We start from the raw sequence: 17,023 nt of genomic DNA on the forward strand, positions 1-17,023 counted from the left end.
CATAAATCTTTTACGAGCACATCCCCAGAGCTCACTTAACAGCCGGTTTTAATCATGCAGTTGACACAGAGAAAATAACAAAATGTATTTTTTCAGTGGCAAATTAATTTAGGCTTGAACCTCCTCCCATAGTTCTATTCTTTTCTTCCCTTTCATTCCATTTTTTTTATTTTCTTGTACTGAGATCAGTTAAATGCACTTCTGTATATACTAGCAACATTACTGCAATGTTGCAAAATTAAAAGTGGCTTAGTTTTATTTTAGGAATTACTGACTTCTAAAATACAGAATTTTAAAGATATAAATTTGGTATGAGCCCCATACCCTTTCTTTTATTGAAGGAACAGATATTCTGGAAATCTAAGAGGAAAAAGATTCATTTAAATAGTATTAAATTGTGGCTGCTCTTCTTACATACGGTTTAACTGTAATTAACTGTTGAAGATACCAAACTTAAAATATTACCCTTGTTATGTCAATTCCAGCATTGTGGTAATTATTTTTCTATCATAGTCAGAAGAAAAGAGGAAACAAAAAGTATTTTAAAAATAATAAAATACAAAAGAAAAATACAAACAGCTAAGATACTTACGGATGGCTTGTTCTTTTTCTTGTAGAAATCTTTCCAACACAATACGAGCCATCAATGATGGGGCAAAGTCCACCTTAGCCCAACAAAAACAAAAACAGAATTTCAGGAGGTAAATGCATTTAGATGCACACTTGTCAGGACTGTACTATATTTGTAGATTAAAACTAACAAGCAAAATAGAGGAAACAGGATCTTTTTGCAATTATCGGACTCAACTATTTCCACCAAATGTGTGGTAGTAATCCACAGTACCAGTGAAAAACCAAATAAAGTAGACAACATCAAATCCTGGTTATTATGTTTGTACATTTTGCATCTGAACCACCCTTTGTAAAAGATGACCGTGAAATCCCTTTTATAAGGTTATCCATCAAGGAAAAGAAGTGGTCATCCTTTTCTATGTATGAATCCTCGTTCATGTGGTACCCATCAAGTGATACCACATATCCTTAGCATCAATATCTCTAGCAGATGTGTTGGGCTTGGTCAAAACTATTTCAGAGTTTATATTTTGATTTTTAACAAAGATATTCCTTCATTTCAACTTTTTTTATATGTATGAAAAATGTATAACCTAGTTGCTACTAAAATTACAATAGCTTTTTAGATACCATTAAAATCCTACTTTACTGAATCAGAATTTTAACCATGAGACAGGAAACCTTGATCACACATTGTCACAATTAATTTTTCTTGACATCTTTTCAAGTTCACTGTTAGTGCAAAAATTTTATCCTGATTTAGTAACTACACAAAAAAGGTTACTCCATTTGTGCATACATATTTTTCCAAATATGTATGTACTTGGATGGCCTTAAATTCCCCAAGTAGAGAGAAATGCTTTCTATGGAGCTGCTTATTTCCAATAACCCACATCAGAGCTGACACATGAAAAATGGTGAAATTACTGAAGGTAGTCCAGCCTGAATAAGGACTACCTTATTAGTTCAGGTACTTGCATCGCCCTAATTTTCATATTAATCATGTGTCCATCTTTCTTTGAAATAGGGCCATCATGCTTCATGTCAGAATTTAGCATGTAAGTAAAATTCATAGTGCTTCAAATCTCACTTGAAAATATTTGTATGAAGAGAACAGTGACTAATTTTATTGTTTCTAACAAAAATGTAATTTATTTTAGTCTTTTTGTACTACATATACAATATGAACAGTTGACAAATAATTTCATTTTTAAAAAAGAATTAGAAGTAGTTTTATAAACCCTCAAAAAACATCCCCAAAAGATAACAATATGGAGGTTTTCCTATTTAACAGAGCTGCTACATACTGTAATATAGCTATGTTATATATTTCTCATCAATTTTTACAGTTTCCACTGATTAAATATATATTGACTCATAAAGTATTACCATTACATCAATTGTCAGCAGATGCAAGAGTATGTCATTTAAATATTAACTATCATATAAAAATGGCAGCTTGATTGTTTGGAAGCAGTAATCTGGTGCTGGTTATTGCCACGTTTCCCTAATGCATTGGGTGGCAGTCACAAAATGCATTGCCTTTCTGATATACCTGCTACTACAAAACCAGAAACAAATAAGTTTTTTATGTATCTCCCCTTTCTCTTAGACTTAATTTTTATTTATTTCTGAACTGCAGATATCTTTGATCTGAATTGCAAAAATGCATTAGTGAAATATAAACAAAGACATGCTCGCTGGAGTCAGAAATTATATGCATCATCTCTAAATCAATGCGAAAAATATACAAAGAACCAGTAACAGATATATTACTCTGTGCTTGAAATATTTTTATGACAGTTCCCATATAATATGGGTGCCATATATCATCCATTGGGATGTTTACCTAAATTCTTAGTAAGATTGTACTTATTTATGTAAAGTACATTCTATTCTCAGTACTTCACGATTTGTCTTTTCCAGAGATGGTAAGAAGCTACACATTACCACTAAAACAAAATAAATTCTTGATTCTATGCTAACTGTACAATCAGGTTACACAGACACTTCACAGACCATTAAAACCTTCCAGTAATTGATAGGTAATCGCTCATTTGCTGGCTGCAGCAATGTACATGAGAGAAAAACCATTCTTTTTTTCTAACGTAACATGTAGAACTTGTGCTACTGCTACACTTAATGTTCACAGTGCCATATCATTTTTAATGCAAACACTCATTTTCTACTTCCTTCTTACATTTTCTATTAAAATGCAACACAAAACAGCATATATTTCATTCTATCCCTTTGAGGATTGCATAAGCAGTTCCAGGGAGTATCAGCTATTGTACTGTTACTATTACAGTAAATAAATACTTTAGAGTTTAAAACACAGGTATTTCATAAATTTCTTTTTTTCTAGGAAACTCCTTGCCACTTGTTCAAACTTTTTACCTCTTCTTTAATGTAGTGCTAAGATAGCAGTTTTCAATACAAATAACACCTTGTATAACAAGGTAAATTCATATTCTAATTAATAAACAGCATCAATAAATTTGTCAAGACTTTAATGGCATCTGTACAGAACTTTTCATATACTGAAAAATTTATTCTGCTAAAGTGCTTTATCTTAAGCAGTTTTCATTAGCCATCCTCTAATCCGTATGAACAGAAATAAATGGACTCAGGAAAATTATCCATTTTAAGCCTTCCTATTACTAAGAAATAGTAATAACTTAGATGGGTTTTGTTATTAAAGGCAAGGAATCAAAATGATACAACTCCATTTAATCAATTTGAGAATTTTTAGCAAGTTTATGCAATAAAGACCTGCAGTCTGTTGGAAATTTTCAGCAAAATACAAATTCAGGGTATCCTACACATTTGCCTTGAAGTTAAAAGACTAATTACATGAACTGATTTATTAATAAATGTGGCTTTTTGTCTAATTATTTTAAGTACTAACAGACTGGGGAACCATTTTAAATGTCTAATGTGCCTTGAAACCATTTTTTTAGCTTAATTACATTTCTCACTAAAGTCACTATAGATATGCCCCTCAGGTTTTACACTGGAAGATTAAAGAAAAAAGAAAGATGATTACCTCATTGGCCAGGTCCAGTAATACTGGGGCAGCGGCATTTTTCATCACCCCACTCAGATACCTAGACAAGACAAAGCCAGGTAATTTTGCAGTGGCAAGAAAAGGCCAGTTTATACATGTCAGCATCCCTTGTGAATCTTTTTCATTTGGGGGAAAATACCCCATTACAGATATTTAATGTGAAATCTTTAAGAAGTATTTTAAGCAATCGCTAACTCTCCAGGGTTGTCTCCTATTCTATTCATCTGCAAAATATACCCATCTCAATGAAGACACTGGTAAAAAACTGAATATATCAAGAAATTTTAAAAAATGTGGCTTAATGACACACAAATAAATTATATCTGTACTACTTAAAGATGCATCACAGACAAATGAACTTCTATTATTCACAGTAAAGATTTTTGGTTCCAGACCTTCAACTATGAAGGTTCAGTGTATATCTTACCCACAAAAACATAAACTCTCAAATTTATTCCAGATTTCATCCATTGGGCAGTAATTTAAATACTAAAGGCTTACTTTAGTGAAATCAGTCTAACAATTTATATTCTACAAAGAAAACAAGAAATATTTAGGATTCAATAAAGGTTGATAGAAAGTCATTACCCTATCAGTGGCAAAGGCTTAATGTTTCTAGTTGAGGGTATTACAGAATGATGTTTCTGACCATCAATTCACACAATGTTGCTCTCCTCACTTCTGTTACTTTCACTGCTTGATATTTACATTTCAATAAAACCTGAAACCTGTGTTCCGAAGCTGATGGGATGGAGCTATGATATTGGAAGCCACTTTGTGCTTTGTAGCCATGTGGAAAGGAACAATAGTTACCAACATTTGAACTTGCTCGTTTATCCTATCTGTATTCACATAGCACATCATTACTGACATCATTAGAAGGCCACAGCCTTTCCAGCTCTATCATTATCTATCCATCAGAAGACACTCTTCTGCTCATTAGTTACAGACATTAAAATTCTTTATCATTTTACCTTTCTGTGGAATGGGTGGCACACCTTTATAAAACCGCTCCACATAAGATTTGATAGAAGGCTTTTTGCTTGCAAGTTATTCTGAAGCTTAATGAATCAGGGAAATTTAAAAAGCTTTTTGGTGTAAATTATTTCAGTTCCATATTAAAAAAACCCACAAAACATGTTTAAACATTGTAAATTTATAACAGAGGAACATGAAATATCATACACAGAATACACAACCAGGAAAATGTACTTGAGATTAAAGTTCTCAAACATGCATCTAGATGATCGAACAGCCACAGTGAGAATGAAGTAAATTTCTGCCATATATTTCTAATGCTTCTGGCAACTCCGTTATAGACTAACAGGTCTCACATGCTGATGGCAATACAGTTCTGAAAACCTGCTGATCCTTCTTGTACTTTGTGCTTGCCTTAGTTTCAGACTAGTAAGTCTCAGCCAAGTAGAAGAAACTATTCTACTCAGCTATTTTACTTGCTCCTAACAGGGACCACTGGAAATCTCTACCTTCAAAACCTGGTAGCTTCTGACCTAAGAAAGCAATGACAGCACAATTATCTGCTTGTATGTCAGCAGAAATACTAAGGAGCATAGCACCCAGTCTGGGGTTTACAGCAGTAAAGTGGATGCTACAGAAGAGCAGAGGAGAAGACTTGTTTGTCATATTTATGCCTGAAGTATTTCAAAGTGGCTTCTATCTCAAGTTGTCTGCTTCTGTGGACTCCTAAACATACTGCACAGTAAATCTATTAAAACAGGACTGAAATGAGGTTTTTAGCTATTGACCAGAACATCTCTGATTTTAAAACATGTGCATTTTACTCAGCCATGTTAATACACTTGCAAAATGACATACTCAGAAACAGCATAAAGAATGATTTTCCCTACCACTACCACACAGCTTCATACATAATGCATTAGTTATGTACTGCTATCATACTTCAGACTACAGAAGAAGACAGGAGACCAAATCCTCCTACCTGATGTGAGACAAACTTAATCATACCTACAACCCTACTGACACCAATACAACTGCTGCTTTGCATAAAGCAAAACCTTGTCCCGTGTTTCAGGCTGAAGTTTCAGGCTGGAACTAGTGATTTACACATACTCTAAGGAAAGGGTTACTTATGCAGCAGTTACAATTACCACAGGCCACTTCACTGAAACTGCTAGTGAAAAATAATTAAAAGTAGTACTGTATATGCATGTTATTAGCACAACAAAATTTTAAGCCGATATTCTTCCTAAACAACAATCAACCCTAGGAAAACTGCGACATGATCCAGTACAAATTTTACAAAACAATACAACTACTAAAAAACCAAAATCAAACACCCAAACTAGTACACTTCACACTAGATATTCTCAACTAGTGTATAATATAATCAGGCTGTGGTTAAGTTTTAAATACATGACTGGCAGAAGCACATTTAATTGTTTACAAATGAAGGCTCTTTGTTTATTTTCTTGATTCATACAGATTAGTATTAAGCATGAATATCATACATCACAAGTATGAATTCACTTGCCATGCATGCTCTTCAGATATGTCAGTCTACAAAGTAATATTTTAATTGCATATCTTTACCTGTTATCACTATGCTCCAATTATGTCACTGGAATATTTTTAGTAAAGCCTATGGAACTAACAGAAAAACTACAAGGTGTAGCAAGCACAGTTTATCAGCTTAAGATGCAAACAATTGTAAAATGACATAAAGGTTTTCATCCTCCCTTAAAAACTATTTCTGACACTTCTGTTGATAAAACAGGAGTGATCTAAAAATTAGTGCTTTAACTGGCAATACATGAATATGTAACTTTTTGTAATGTAACACAAATGTTGTTTTAAACAAGCAACTGTAACAGAACAAGCTCTCTTGCTGTAAAGAAGTCATCAAAATCAGTCTTGACACAGAAATCCTAAAAATTACAAACTATAGGCAATACATAATAAATGCCATCATATACATTGGGAAAAATATTTTCTTATCTGAACTTAGAGCCAGGGAAGTAAACTCTTTCTTAATCAGAATGACCAAATCCTGAAAAATTTCTGTATTTCCAGTGAAAAACATTTTTAGGTGAACCATTCTGTATTCCCAAATTCTTAATTTATTGGTTTATAAAATTAGCTTCATAAGCTAATTTACTCACAACTGCTGTAAAAATCAGTATCTATGATGAGAGTCTTAACTGGGGTGGGGAGGTCATACCTTTGGTAGTAAGTTTCGATAGCTTCAGCAGTGTGATGCTTGGCATGTGTTCTTTTGATTTGTTTCTAGAAAAATGAAAAAACGAGGACTTTTACAAAGGTGTCATAGATCAAAACACAGGAATCATGACTACACAAACACGCGATCCTTGGCTACAGTTTGATAGATGTGAACCATGCTTTTAGATTCCATACAGAAATGACATTCAATCTACCTATTGAATTGAACGTCTTCAGAGTGTACTGCAATGTACCATATGTAAAAGCCAGTAAGGTCACAATAATTGAATCTAAATAAGTTTACTGAAGGCTGCTGAGGGCAAAGAAAAACTTGTTCTCTCTTTCAACCTTTGTATTAATTTTCCCTCAATTCAATTCCATCTAAGTCTGGTGCACTCTAGTTTTACAATTCAATTGGCATTTTTAACCAGGAAGAACATTGCTTAAAAACAACTTATTTGAAAAACTACAAAAAGTAATTCCATAGAGACTTGCCACTTGACTGACACCTGTCATCTCATGATAAATGACTCCATTTTCTGCCTCTCTTGCCTTCTGCCACTCCGGCAATGGTCATTTATCATCATCTCTGTCAGCAATGGAAAGCAGCACTGACAGTGCAAGTCAGCAAACATTTAGCACATGGAACCACGCAACACAGGGAAATTATTATTGTCAGAATAATAATGGTTTAGCATAATTTATTACAGGTCCACCAAATAAGCAAAGGCTAGATGTTATTAGACAGATGGATGGGTAGGCTTGGCAGCCATCCACTGAGACTCAGGCGGTGCTTGATGTGGAAAAAGGAACATCCTCCAAACCAATCAGAAAGCTGGCAGTTCAATTACAAAGAAATAAAGGGACATTCATCATTCAATTAGGCACCTGTCAACCCTCACAAAGGAGAAAACTTCTAACCTGGTACTCCTGGGAGAAGATGCTCAGCAGAGTGGACTGCGATTGACTGGAACAAATAAAAGAAGGACAAAGTTAATTACTGGAGTGCACTGCAAAGAAACAAAAGAGAAGGGAGCTTCAAAGGTAGGCCTGCTGCCCTGTAATCTAACAGAACATGAAAACAAGTGTGGAAAAGTTGTTCCAGATGAACACCTCAGACAAAGGCTTCCTGCTGCTAGGTCAAGGAGAGAGCGTATGAGGGAGGGGAGGAAAATATAGCAAGAGTTTCAAATCAAACTAGCATATTGTTTGGGTGATTCAACTTCAGAATCCAAAAGTCCTACCAGGAGAAAGTAGTGGAGCTAAAAGGTGACAGGAACAAAAACAAAACTAAAGCAAAATTTCCATGAAAAATTGATGGAGTTAAATTCCATCAGCAGTTGGGAATACACTGCTTGTTCACTGGCAACATATTGAAATTCATTTTGTTAGCAGCAAGGGAACTTCTTCAGTAGCTGTCTCATATTCAGGTTAAAAACTTCCTCCTCTGTCAGAAGTAGCATATGGGACCAGTGGAACATTCCCACTGAAACTGATGTGCTTTGAAAATGGAAACTTTCACAGCAGGAAGCCAAGATTCCCCGGAGTCGGTCATTTCCAAAAGCTGCCATAAGCTTCATTCATCTAAGGCTCCACTCAATGTCGAACACCTGGCAATGAAGCAACCTGGAAAGCATTCTTCCCAAGTGGGAATTTTTCTCTCTGAATTGTTAACATTTAGAAAAGAGACAAGATTTTTTTTCCTCTGAAAGGCAATCAATACCACACCGCTACTGTTTTCAATTGTCCTCTGTGGATATATCTACCTCATCACATCCTGAATACTACTAATTACTCCTGATATATTTTTCTACTACATGCAACTTGAACAAATTATAGTCTCAATAAATCGAGTTTTATGGTACAGCAAAGCATTATGAATAATTAACATTTTTTCCTTCCATGAACTTACCTACTATGGCACAGCATAGGTAGTTCAAAGATTCCACAATGTCTAAGTCTCACTCTTCTGTCAGATTTCTTATATGTGAATTTAACACCTGTATCATATCATAATTACATTAAAAGCACATATTCTCTGCATACATAAATGATCCTTCTCCTTCCAACTGTCACACTTCAGAAACACTAATTTAAAATAAGGAAGTCCTACTCTCGCTTTCAAAAGGGAACACTGAAGCACAAAACAACTAAATGGTTGGAGCAGAGTTAAACAGACAGTATGTATATGCAGTATGGTATAAAGTTACCTCTAAACCAAGCAGCTGAAGAATCAGGAACAAAGTGACTAGATTAATGCAGTGCTGTATAAAGAACCTACAAGTATGTCTTATCCATAGCTGTGCTTCCAGGCTTTTTGCCATAACTCTGTATTTTGGGCTTGTCAGCCCAGCACAACATCTGTGTGACAGCAGTAAGCTGAGCCTTGATCTTTGGTATTTTACACATGGGACTATTCACCCTGAGTACTAACTGAGACTGATGTTAAAACTGTAGAAAAATGACAGCAACAGAAACTGACTAATATATAGATTTATTAAATTAATGGATTACAGAAAAAAAACAGCCCAATACATTAAATAATTTAATTTTTTATAAAGTTTCTATTCACATAAAGTAAATAGCATTTAAATAATAAATATTTATTTAAATATACATATGACACAGAGGCCAGGAGTTGCATACCACAAAGCCTCTCCAAAAGGTGCATAATCAAATTATGACAATCTGCAACCTGCATATGTAATCACTAGAAGATGAACAAAGGTATGAAGTTAAGATTGTATACTTACACAGGCTATACACATACAGAAAGCTAAGATATTTCAAGATGTTTAAAAAAAACAAAACAAACCTGCAGGCTATAAATAAGTTCAATACATATGGCCTACTAACAGCTCACCACATAACTATTATTACCTTGTAGATTTACATGGTCATAATGGTAGAACTGAATTTAGAGATAGACGTGGGAAAAATCCCAGAACAGATCAGGAAAGCATTTGACTAGATCTCTGGTTTGAGTTCTCCTCCACTGACATAGCAATTTTTGTGGTTTTAGTCTATTCCTTGCATGTTAACCGTACTTATACTACCATTATCCTATTATACACTGACAATGACATATAAAAAAACCCTAAGACCATTATCCGTCCCTCCCTTTACACTCCACCTTTAATGGCAGACTTGGAAATGCTGGGTTAATGACCTTGATGATCTTCAAGGTCTTCTCAAAATTAAATGTTTCTCTTATTCTTGTCCATTTTATTTGTCTCTTTGGTGTCCTTGGATTTTGACCTACTTCAATTTAGTTCAACACTCCTCTCCTATGGAACAGTCTTTCCAGCTGTTCAGATAATTTAGGACATAGCATGAATACTGAAAAAAATCATTCAAATAACAGTGCAAATTTGATATATACTGGATTGCAGTACAGCAACTTTATCACTGGGGCAAAGAGAATTATATCAATAACACCATTCAAAAACTTACAAGCCTTACTACTCAATGATCTTTCCTCTTCTCCAGAAGAAGTGGATTTATATCTTCACATGGCTGCTTCCATGTTTTTTTCAGTTAACATCATTCCTGTCTTAAACACTAAAACCACTCATCTGCCACTCAGTGTTTCCTTGCTACAATTTCATTGAGACAACTTCCTGGCAAAATGAAGTAGCTCCTCAAAACACAGATGGAGCATCTATTGCAAGATCCTATTGAGTGAAAACTGAAACATCATGGTTTCAGAAAACACTGAAAAAGACACTACTATGTACTTGGAGAGGGAAGAGAAGTCATGAACATGAATTTGAATACCAAAACAGCACAATCACAACTGCTGATATGACAACAGGAATAGTTATGATAGAAGTTATCATTACTTCTAGAGGAGCAGCTACATTCCCAAGACTCCATCCACACTCTAATACTTCTATATAAGATTTCAAAGCAACAAATGAGCAGACAAATGCATTTATTGCTGAGCTATACAGGAAAACAAAAGTAACACTCAAAGTGGCTTTTTATTCAAAATAACATTTGAGTACCACGCTATTGCCTTTCATGGAATAAACTATATAGTAAGCCTCATGGCTTACTTGAAGACTAGGAATATAGATATTTGTGACAAGCAGATACTTTTGTTGAGAAACAACTGTAGAGCCAAGGTACATAATTGCTGATTTTCTGAAACAAACAAAAACCCAGAAGTCATAATTCTGAGTACTACCTCATTTAAACATTTGATAATCTAACCTGTTATCCTCTTGTAGAACTAAGTATATTGTCCAGGGAAATAAGCAAATTTTTCTCTTAAGTTCTGTAGTGACAACTTTCATGGAAACATTTTCTTCTGCAATTCCAGACAGTAATGAATCTAACTCCCAGAGCCCTGTTCAATGCATCCAGCCTTGCTCTTTAGACATCCTCTTTTACTTGCATACTGGCATCCACGACGCCAATTTACCTTTTGCTACTCCATGTTGATGCCAGTGGCATACTTCCATCTGAATGCTTGATGTATTTCATGCTCTAGTCAATATGTAAGTGGATTTAAGCAGAAAACTGAAATCTAAATTTGGCTAAAAATGCCAATTTTTAAAAAATAAAATTACTTTTATTTTATAAAATGAAGTGTAAGTTCTAGGTTACAAGTGATATAAAGATATAAAAATTTGCTTGCCATAAAAAAACAGTATTACAGTTATTAAAGTTATTTCTAATACACAAATCCAACATTTAGAATGTGATGCCCAAGACAGTCCAGAAAAAGGGATAAGAGAAATGATCTCTAAGAACTTAGATATCAGTTAAGCTAGAAAGAAAACCGCAAGTTTGGTGCTGGGAAAAGAATATGCCTTTTGGTCAATTACTACATAAGAATGAAATTCAGACCATTCTCTTCTAATGAATCTCAGAATTTGAAGACAAGGAATGCTATAATCTCTGGAGAGTTTTCAGAAATGTTCTGGTTTGCAATGAGTACTCATATATAAAGTAGTAACAGGTAAGTTACTACTTCATATAAGCGGTTTACTGCTTTGTAGCTAAAGTAGATACAAAACTTTGGCTAAGAAACAGCTAGTAACAATGAAAGCAATTCAATTGTATCAGATCATCACCTCAACAAAACAGAATTGCAGATGCAACCAAGATTTGGAGTGATGTCCAGCTTAATATTTGCTACTTCAGCCTCACAAGGAGAAAATCCAAGCATAGCAAATGTTATGCAAACATTATATTATCAGCCCTTGCAAATCATGATTTCTTTACAGTTAAGATGAAACTTACAGCTTTTACTATATTTTCTGAGATTACTGAAAACATGGAGTTGTAGGTGCAAACCAAGATTCCACTCGTTTCATGTTTCATATTTTAGAATGAATTTCCTCTCCCTCACTTTTAACTCCACAGTTGTTGCCTAAAGTAGAACAAGTAAAAATCAGTTTTACATTTAATGCATTTTATCATAGAACAAAGGAAGAGTATCTAGAGAGATTTCACATAAGTGAAGACAAGAAGGAGGAAAGCATAGTCCATGACACAAATATGTTATATATAAACAAAATATATAGCTTCATTGTTTCCTTTTCACAAAATTGAATATTCCACTTTATTAAAACGATAAATATATTGGTTAAATAACCAGGTGGAGGGGCAGGAGCTGTGTTTCCAACATTCAGAAGCTGGTACATGAGAAATTCCAAAACTGCAGTGTCAAACCTTCACTCTGAAGAACATACAGTGCCACTAAGCTATAGCAGGGATTCAATAAGGGGAAAAAATTTTCTTCCACAGTCTCTAGTGAGTATGCAGTCCTACTCATATCTTTCATTATATGAAAGTTCTAAAGTTCTAAAGTAGATAGCCAGAGTCTCATTTTTTTTAACTGGAAAAGAACTTCCCCTTTCCATGTATAGTAAGTTTAAAAATACTTTTACTGGTACAATATTGAGCATTAAAATAAAGTAACAGGGCTAGAACTGTGTGGCGCTGCCATGCCAGGTTTAAAATCTAAGTGAGGAAAGAGATATAAATCCAAAAAATTTACAAGGCCAGTGGTGAAAGGGGAATTCTCCTTACATCTATTCTGAAGTTTCAGAGCACATGTCAAAAACATATTTTTCCTGTTACATTATTAAAGACATGAAAGAAATCCAAGCAGCCAAATCCTTATCTTCCATACTGCAAATGATTTGGAACAGGGACTCCTAAAGGAAGCTATGTTTATACTGCTTATCACATGCTAACCAGTCCACCCTATTTTGTAAAAAGTCTGTCAGTAATGGATTTCAAATAGATCGAGCAGCATTGTTTCAAATGCATAACATGAACAGAGGCATACAGCCTCAGTGGCTTCCCAGAACTGCAGGATGTGGGCAGCAAGCACCACAGTTACCCCTGTAAATGACCCAGTGCCACTCTGATGGTCAACTTCCCACCTGAGGGGAGGTGACAACTTGTGGATTCTCACAATTTCTTCCATATGTCAGGATTGTCCAGACAACAAAAAGGCTTCTTAGCAGTCTGAATGATTCCACAAGAGAATCCATGAAGGCTCAGGAATACCAAAGGCCTACCCAGAGCTTGTTAGGCTTATATGCCTGAAGAGCATGGAAGAAAGGAGGCACCTTGACCTCTGCATTAGTTACAGCTTTAATCTTTCTTCACTGTAGCCTCGAGTACAACAATTTTTCTTATAGTTTAGTATGATTGTGGTCATTTCTCAGAATGAAAATTCTCAAAAAGCAGAGTACTGTCTCTGTACATATTTGTACTTTTATAATTCACAAATCTACCAATGATTTATCAGAAGTCAGTGAATTGCCAATTTAAGTTAAATCAATATACTTGTCTACATACATGTGTGTGACTATATGCTTTTAAATCAATAGGTGAGTTTGAATTAGAGTTACTAATAATATAGAAGTATCTAAGTCTTTAGTTGCAAAATGCTAACTTCTATAAAGTGGCCATCCTCTAATTTTCCAGCTTTCCAGCTACACCAGTTCAAATCTGGAATACAAAACCAGTTTTATTATTTCTGCATAAGAAGCCTTCCATACAATGGAGCATTATTGGTAGCTACTCCTTTGGAAACTATCAAGTCAATAGACTTCTGTAGAGGAAATACTCCCATTACAATTTATTATTATTATTATTATTATTATTATTATTATTATTATTATTATGTTGTTGTTGTTGTTGTTGTTGTTGTTGTTGTTGTTGTTGTTGTTGTTGTTGTTGTTGTCATTGTTGTTGCTGTTGTTGCTGTGTTGCTGTTGTCATTACTGTTGTTATTGTTATGCTGTGTGTGAGTAGATATACATACATATACGACAAGAAGTATATGATGATATGCTCATTTCAGACTTAATACAATTACATTTAAAATCCAGATGAAATTCAAGCTCATCGGAAGAACAATAACATTAATCAATTTTAAAATTCTCTGATATCCAGTTCAGTAAGCTGTACAACAGCTCAACTCAAAAGACCTAAATAGATCCCTAAAAATTGCCTTTGCCTCAAAGTCAATTTCATAACTTTGGCAGGATCAAAAATAAAATACGAAGTAAAGATTTTGAGGAGAAAGATGTCCTGCCTTACAGGCTTCACTATTCAATGATAATAAAAAGATTAAATTCAGGCATGTGCGTACAACTTAGCTGCCTACAGCCAGGGTTATGAGTATAACTGTATGACAAAGCCCAGCCTAGGCAACTTGAGAAGAGTCATCACTTCTATGACCTTGACACTGGTTGGTCCCCCAACTTCTATACAATTTAGTGATGTGCGAGAACAGATGATGGTGCAACACATAGAAATGGCAGCATTTAAAATTCATAGTAGCGTAAGGCCATTACTTTTCCCACTGGGCCACTTGAACTTTAATAATGTCTGACCTAGTTGGCCAATAAGTTCTAGCAGCAGACAGAGGAAAATTGCCAGTATTAGATACTGTTTGATTTTTCATTTAGGAAGACTTAGAAGTTCCTTTAAGAACAGAGCACCAATTCTTCCTGTAGACACCTAATTTTTTGGTGTCTCTTGTAACAACCAATATATTTTAAAACAAATCCAGACTATGAACAATCTGTATCAGATGTGAAAAAAATAAATTGCAGAGGTAAGTACAAATAACCAATATAGGCAATGATCCCAAAATAATGCTAGCTCTTTGCAGAGATAAATTACACCTTCTTTCACCCACACCTAAAAATCTGATTTCCAATAGCAAAAATGTAAGCGTAACTAAAAATACTCCATATTCAAATGATTGCAAAGTATTATGATCAATCTCCCAACCTGAAAAGAGACAAACAAAAATGCTGGTTTTCCATTCACATATATATGGTTGAGAAAAACAGCATTATGCTTTAACAGTAGATAAATAAATAACATGTTAAAAAACCCCAGCAATCACAGCAATGGAAGAGTAGCAGGTCCATATGAAAAGAAACTACTTTTTCAGCTTTATAATCTTAGTAAGCAAGTAGTGAAAATGGACAGTAATTTGCCTAAGATACTGTTCTGATATAATTTCATTGCAGAATTAAACAATGCTTATTGCATGAATGTTTGGAACCTATTCCAATGCCAAACCCACAGAGAGACCTCTATAAATAAATATTATTTCACTAATGTCTCTGCCATTAAAATATAAAACTATTTTGTAAGATCACATTTTCAAACTGAAAAATACTTTCAGATGTAATACAGAACAATATATATTCACAATAGGGCTTAAGAAAAAGTGCTAAAATGTGAAATTGTAACTCCCAAATATTCTGACATCAGGCTTCATTGACTATTGAAAGTCCTCACCTTACAGATAGCAGAACCCATCTTTAACCATCTAATCAGGGAAACCACTGACATAAGAAACCGATAGGAGTCAAAGAGGGTTTGTCTGGTTTGTCTCCACATACACCTTGATAATCTCAGTGATTGTCCACCACATCTCCGTTTCCTGGTATTCTCAAGAATTCTGCTTTTAATTCTGCCATTAAATTTTTTGAGAATATTAAAAAAAAAGTTCCCCAACGCTTGAGACTAGCAAAAGTAGATGATTTAACATGTCGTTCATTTCAACTGCTTAGTTAAAGCTTAGCAAGTTACTTAGCAAGAAGAAAAGTTTCTGCATCTCCAGGAAAGAAAGCAGAGGCATACAGCAGCATACCAGAGACTGAGGAAAAAGGAAAAACATCTGTGAACATTTGCATTCAAGTGTACATCATCCACACTTTACTTCAATACACTTCAGTTAAGACTGTACAGAAACATGTTTGCAAGTCTGCCATCTTTATCTTAGTAGCCCAATCTAAATATTGAACCATTAGACAAAAATACACTAAAGTAGTTCCTTATCTGATGTTGGTTGTGCAAAGAACAATATTCCTAGGGTGCAAGAGCAAAGGACCCCACCAAGCAGTTAAGGTGAAGAAGATACAGTTTAAACCAGGAGTTTATCCTTCTTCTTTCTTATCTACCCTACTGATAGGGCCAAGGTCCCCACATTGAAAATATACTCAGTAGACAATTACCGGAAGGTAATTTTAAAAATATTTATTTCATGTTCATTCCCTCATTTTGTTTGGATTAGCCTATTGAGCTACTTCCTCTTATGCCCAGGAAAAGAAATAGATCAGTTAAGGTAAGTTTTTCAGACTTCAACCCCAAATTTATTTACTGTGGACAACAGGGAAAATAATTCTACTTTATAGCCTTTTTTTTCAACAAAACTATATTGTCCTGTATAAGTTAGGTGTTTCAGTTTAGAAAACTATTTTTATGAATGAATGGTAATTCAGAGCTAATTACCTTGTTCATTTTGTATTAAAAAATTAGCCTGCATGTAAAAAGCATAGTTCAGCACTAAATAAATCCCTAAATACCCGTAAACAATTTGCTCCTAAAAATATATAATCAGATTTAGAAAACGATAAACTACATTTAAAATTTACTATTTAGAAGCAATTAATTACAAAGACAGCCAGGTGGCTTTCATTACATAAATTACTGTTAATGACACTTGCCTCATGCTGTTACTGTATTTAGCATTTGCATGCATCACATGTCAAGCACACACACTGTTGCATAGGTTTCTCCAGGGTAAAAAGTGAACATCTTAAGTCAAAAAAACTTCCAGTTATCCAATCAAAACTGCTAATTCCTTAAACAAGTTAGGATCTTATTGATGCTTCCCATTCAGGATATAATCTA

At 34.4% G+C, this 17,023-nt stretch overlaps 1 protein-coding gene across 1 annotated transcript in view; it reads right to left on the reverse strand.

Moving 5' to 3' along the window:
• The window catches only part of CDIN1 (CDAN1 interacting nuclease 1), a 123,728-nt gene that overhangs the window by 89,216 nt on the left and 17,489 nt on the right, over positions 1 to 17,023 (reverse strand). The window contains exons 2-5 of the mRNA XM_054635746.2: positions 7,760 to 7,805; positions 6,840 to 6,904; positions 3,620 to 3,680; positions 593 to 665 (exon numbers count right to left, since the gene is read on the reverse strand). Of these exons, the coding sequence (XP_054491721.1) occupies positions 593 to 665; positions 3,620 to 3,680; positions 6,840 to 6,904; positions 7,760 to 7,805 (245 nt within the window). The remainder of the gene's footprint in view (positions 1 to 592; positions 666 to 3,619; positions 3,681 to 6,839; positions 6,905 to 7,759; positions 7,806 to 17,023) is intronic.

Source organism: Agelaius phoeniceus, chromosome 6, assembly GCF_051311805.1.
Source record: "Agelaius phoeniceus isolate bAgePho1 chromosome 6, bAgePho1.hap1, whole genome shotgun sequence".
NCBI lineage: Eukaryota > Metazoa > Chordata > Aves > Passeriformes > Icteridae > Agelaius > Agelaius phoeniceus.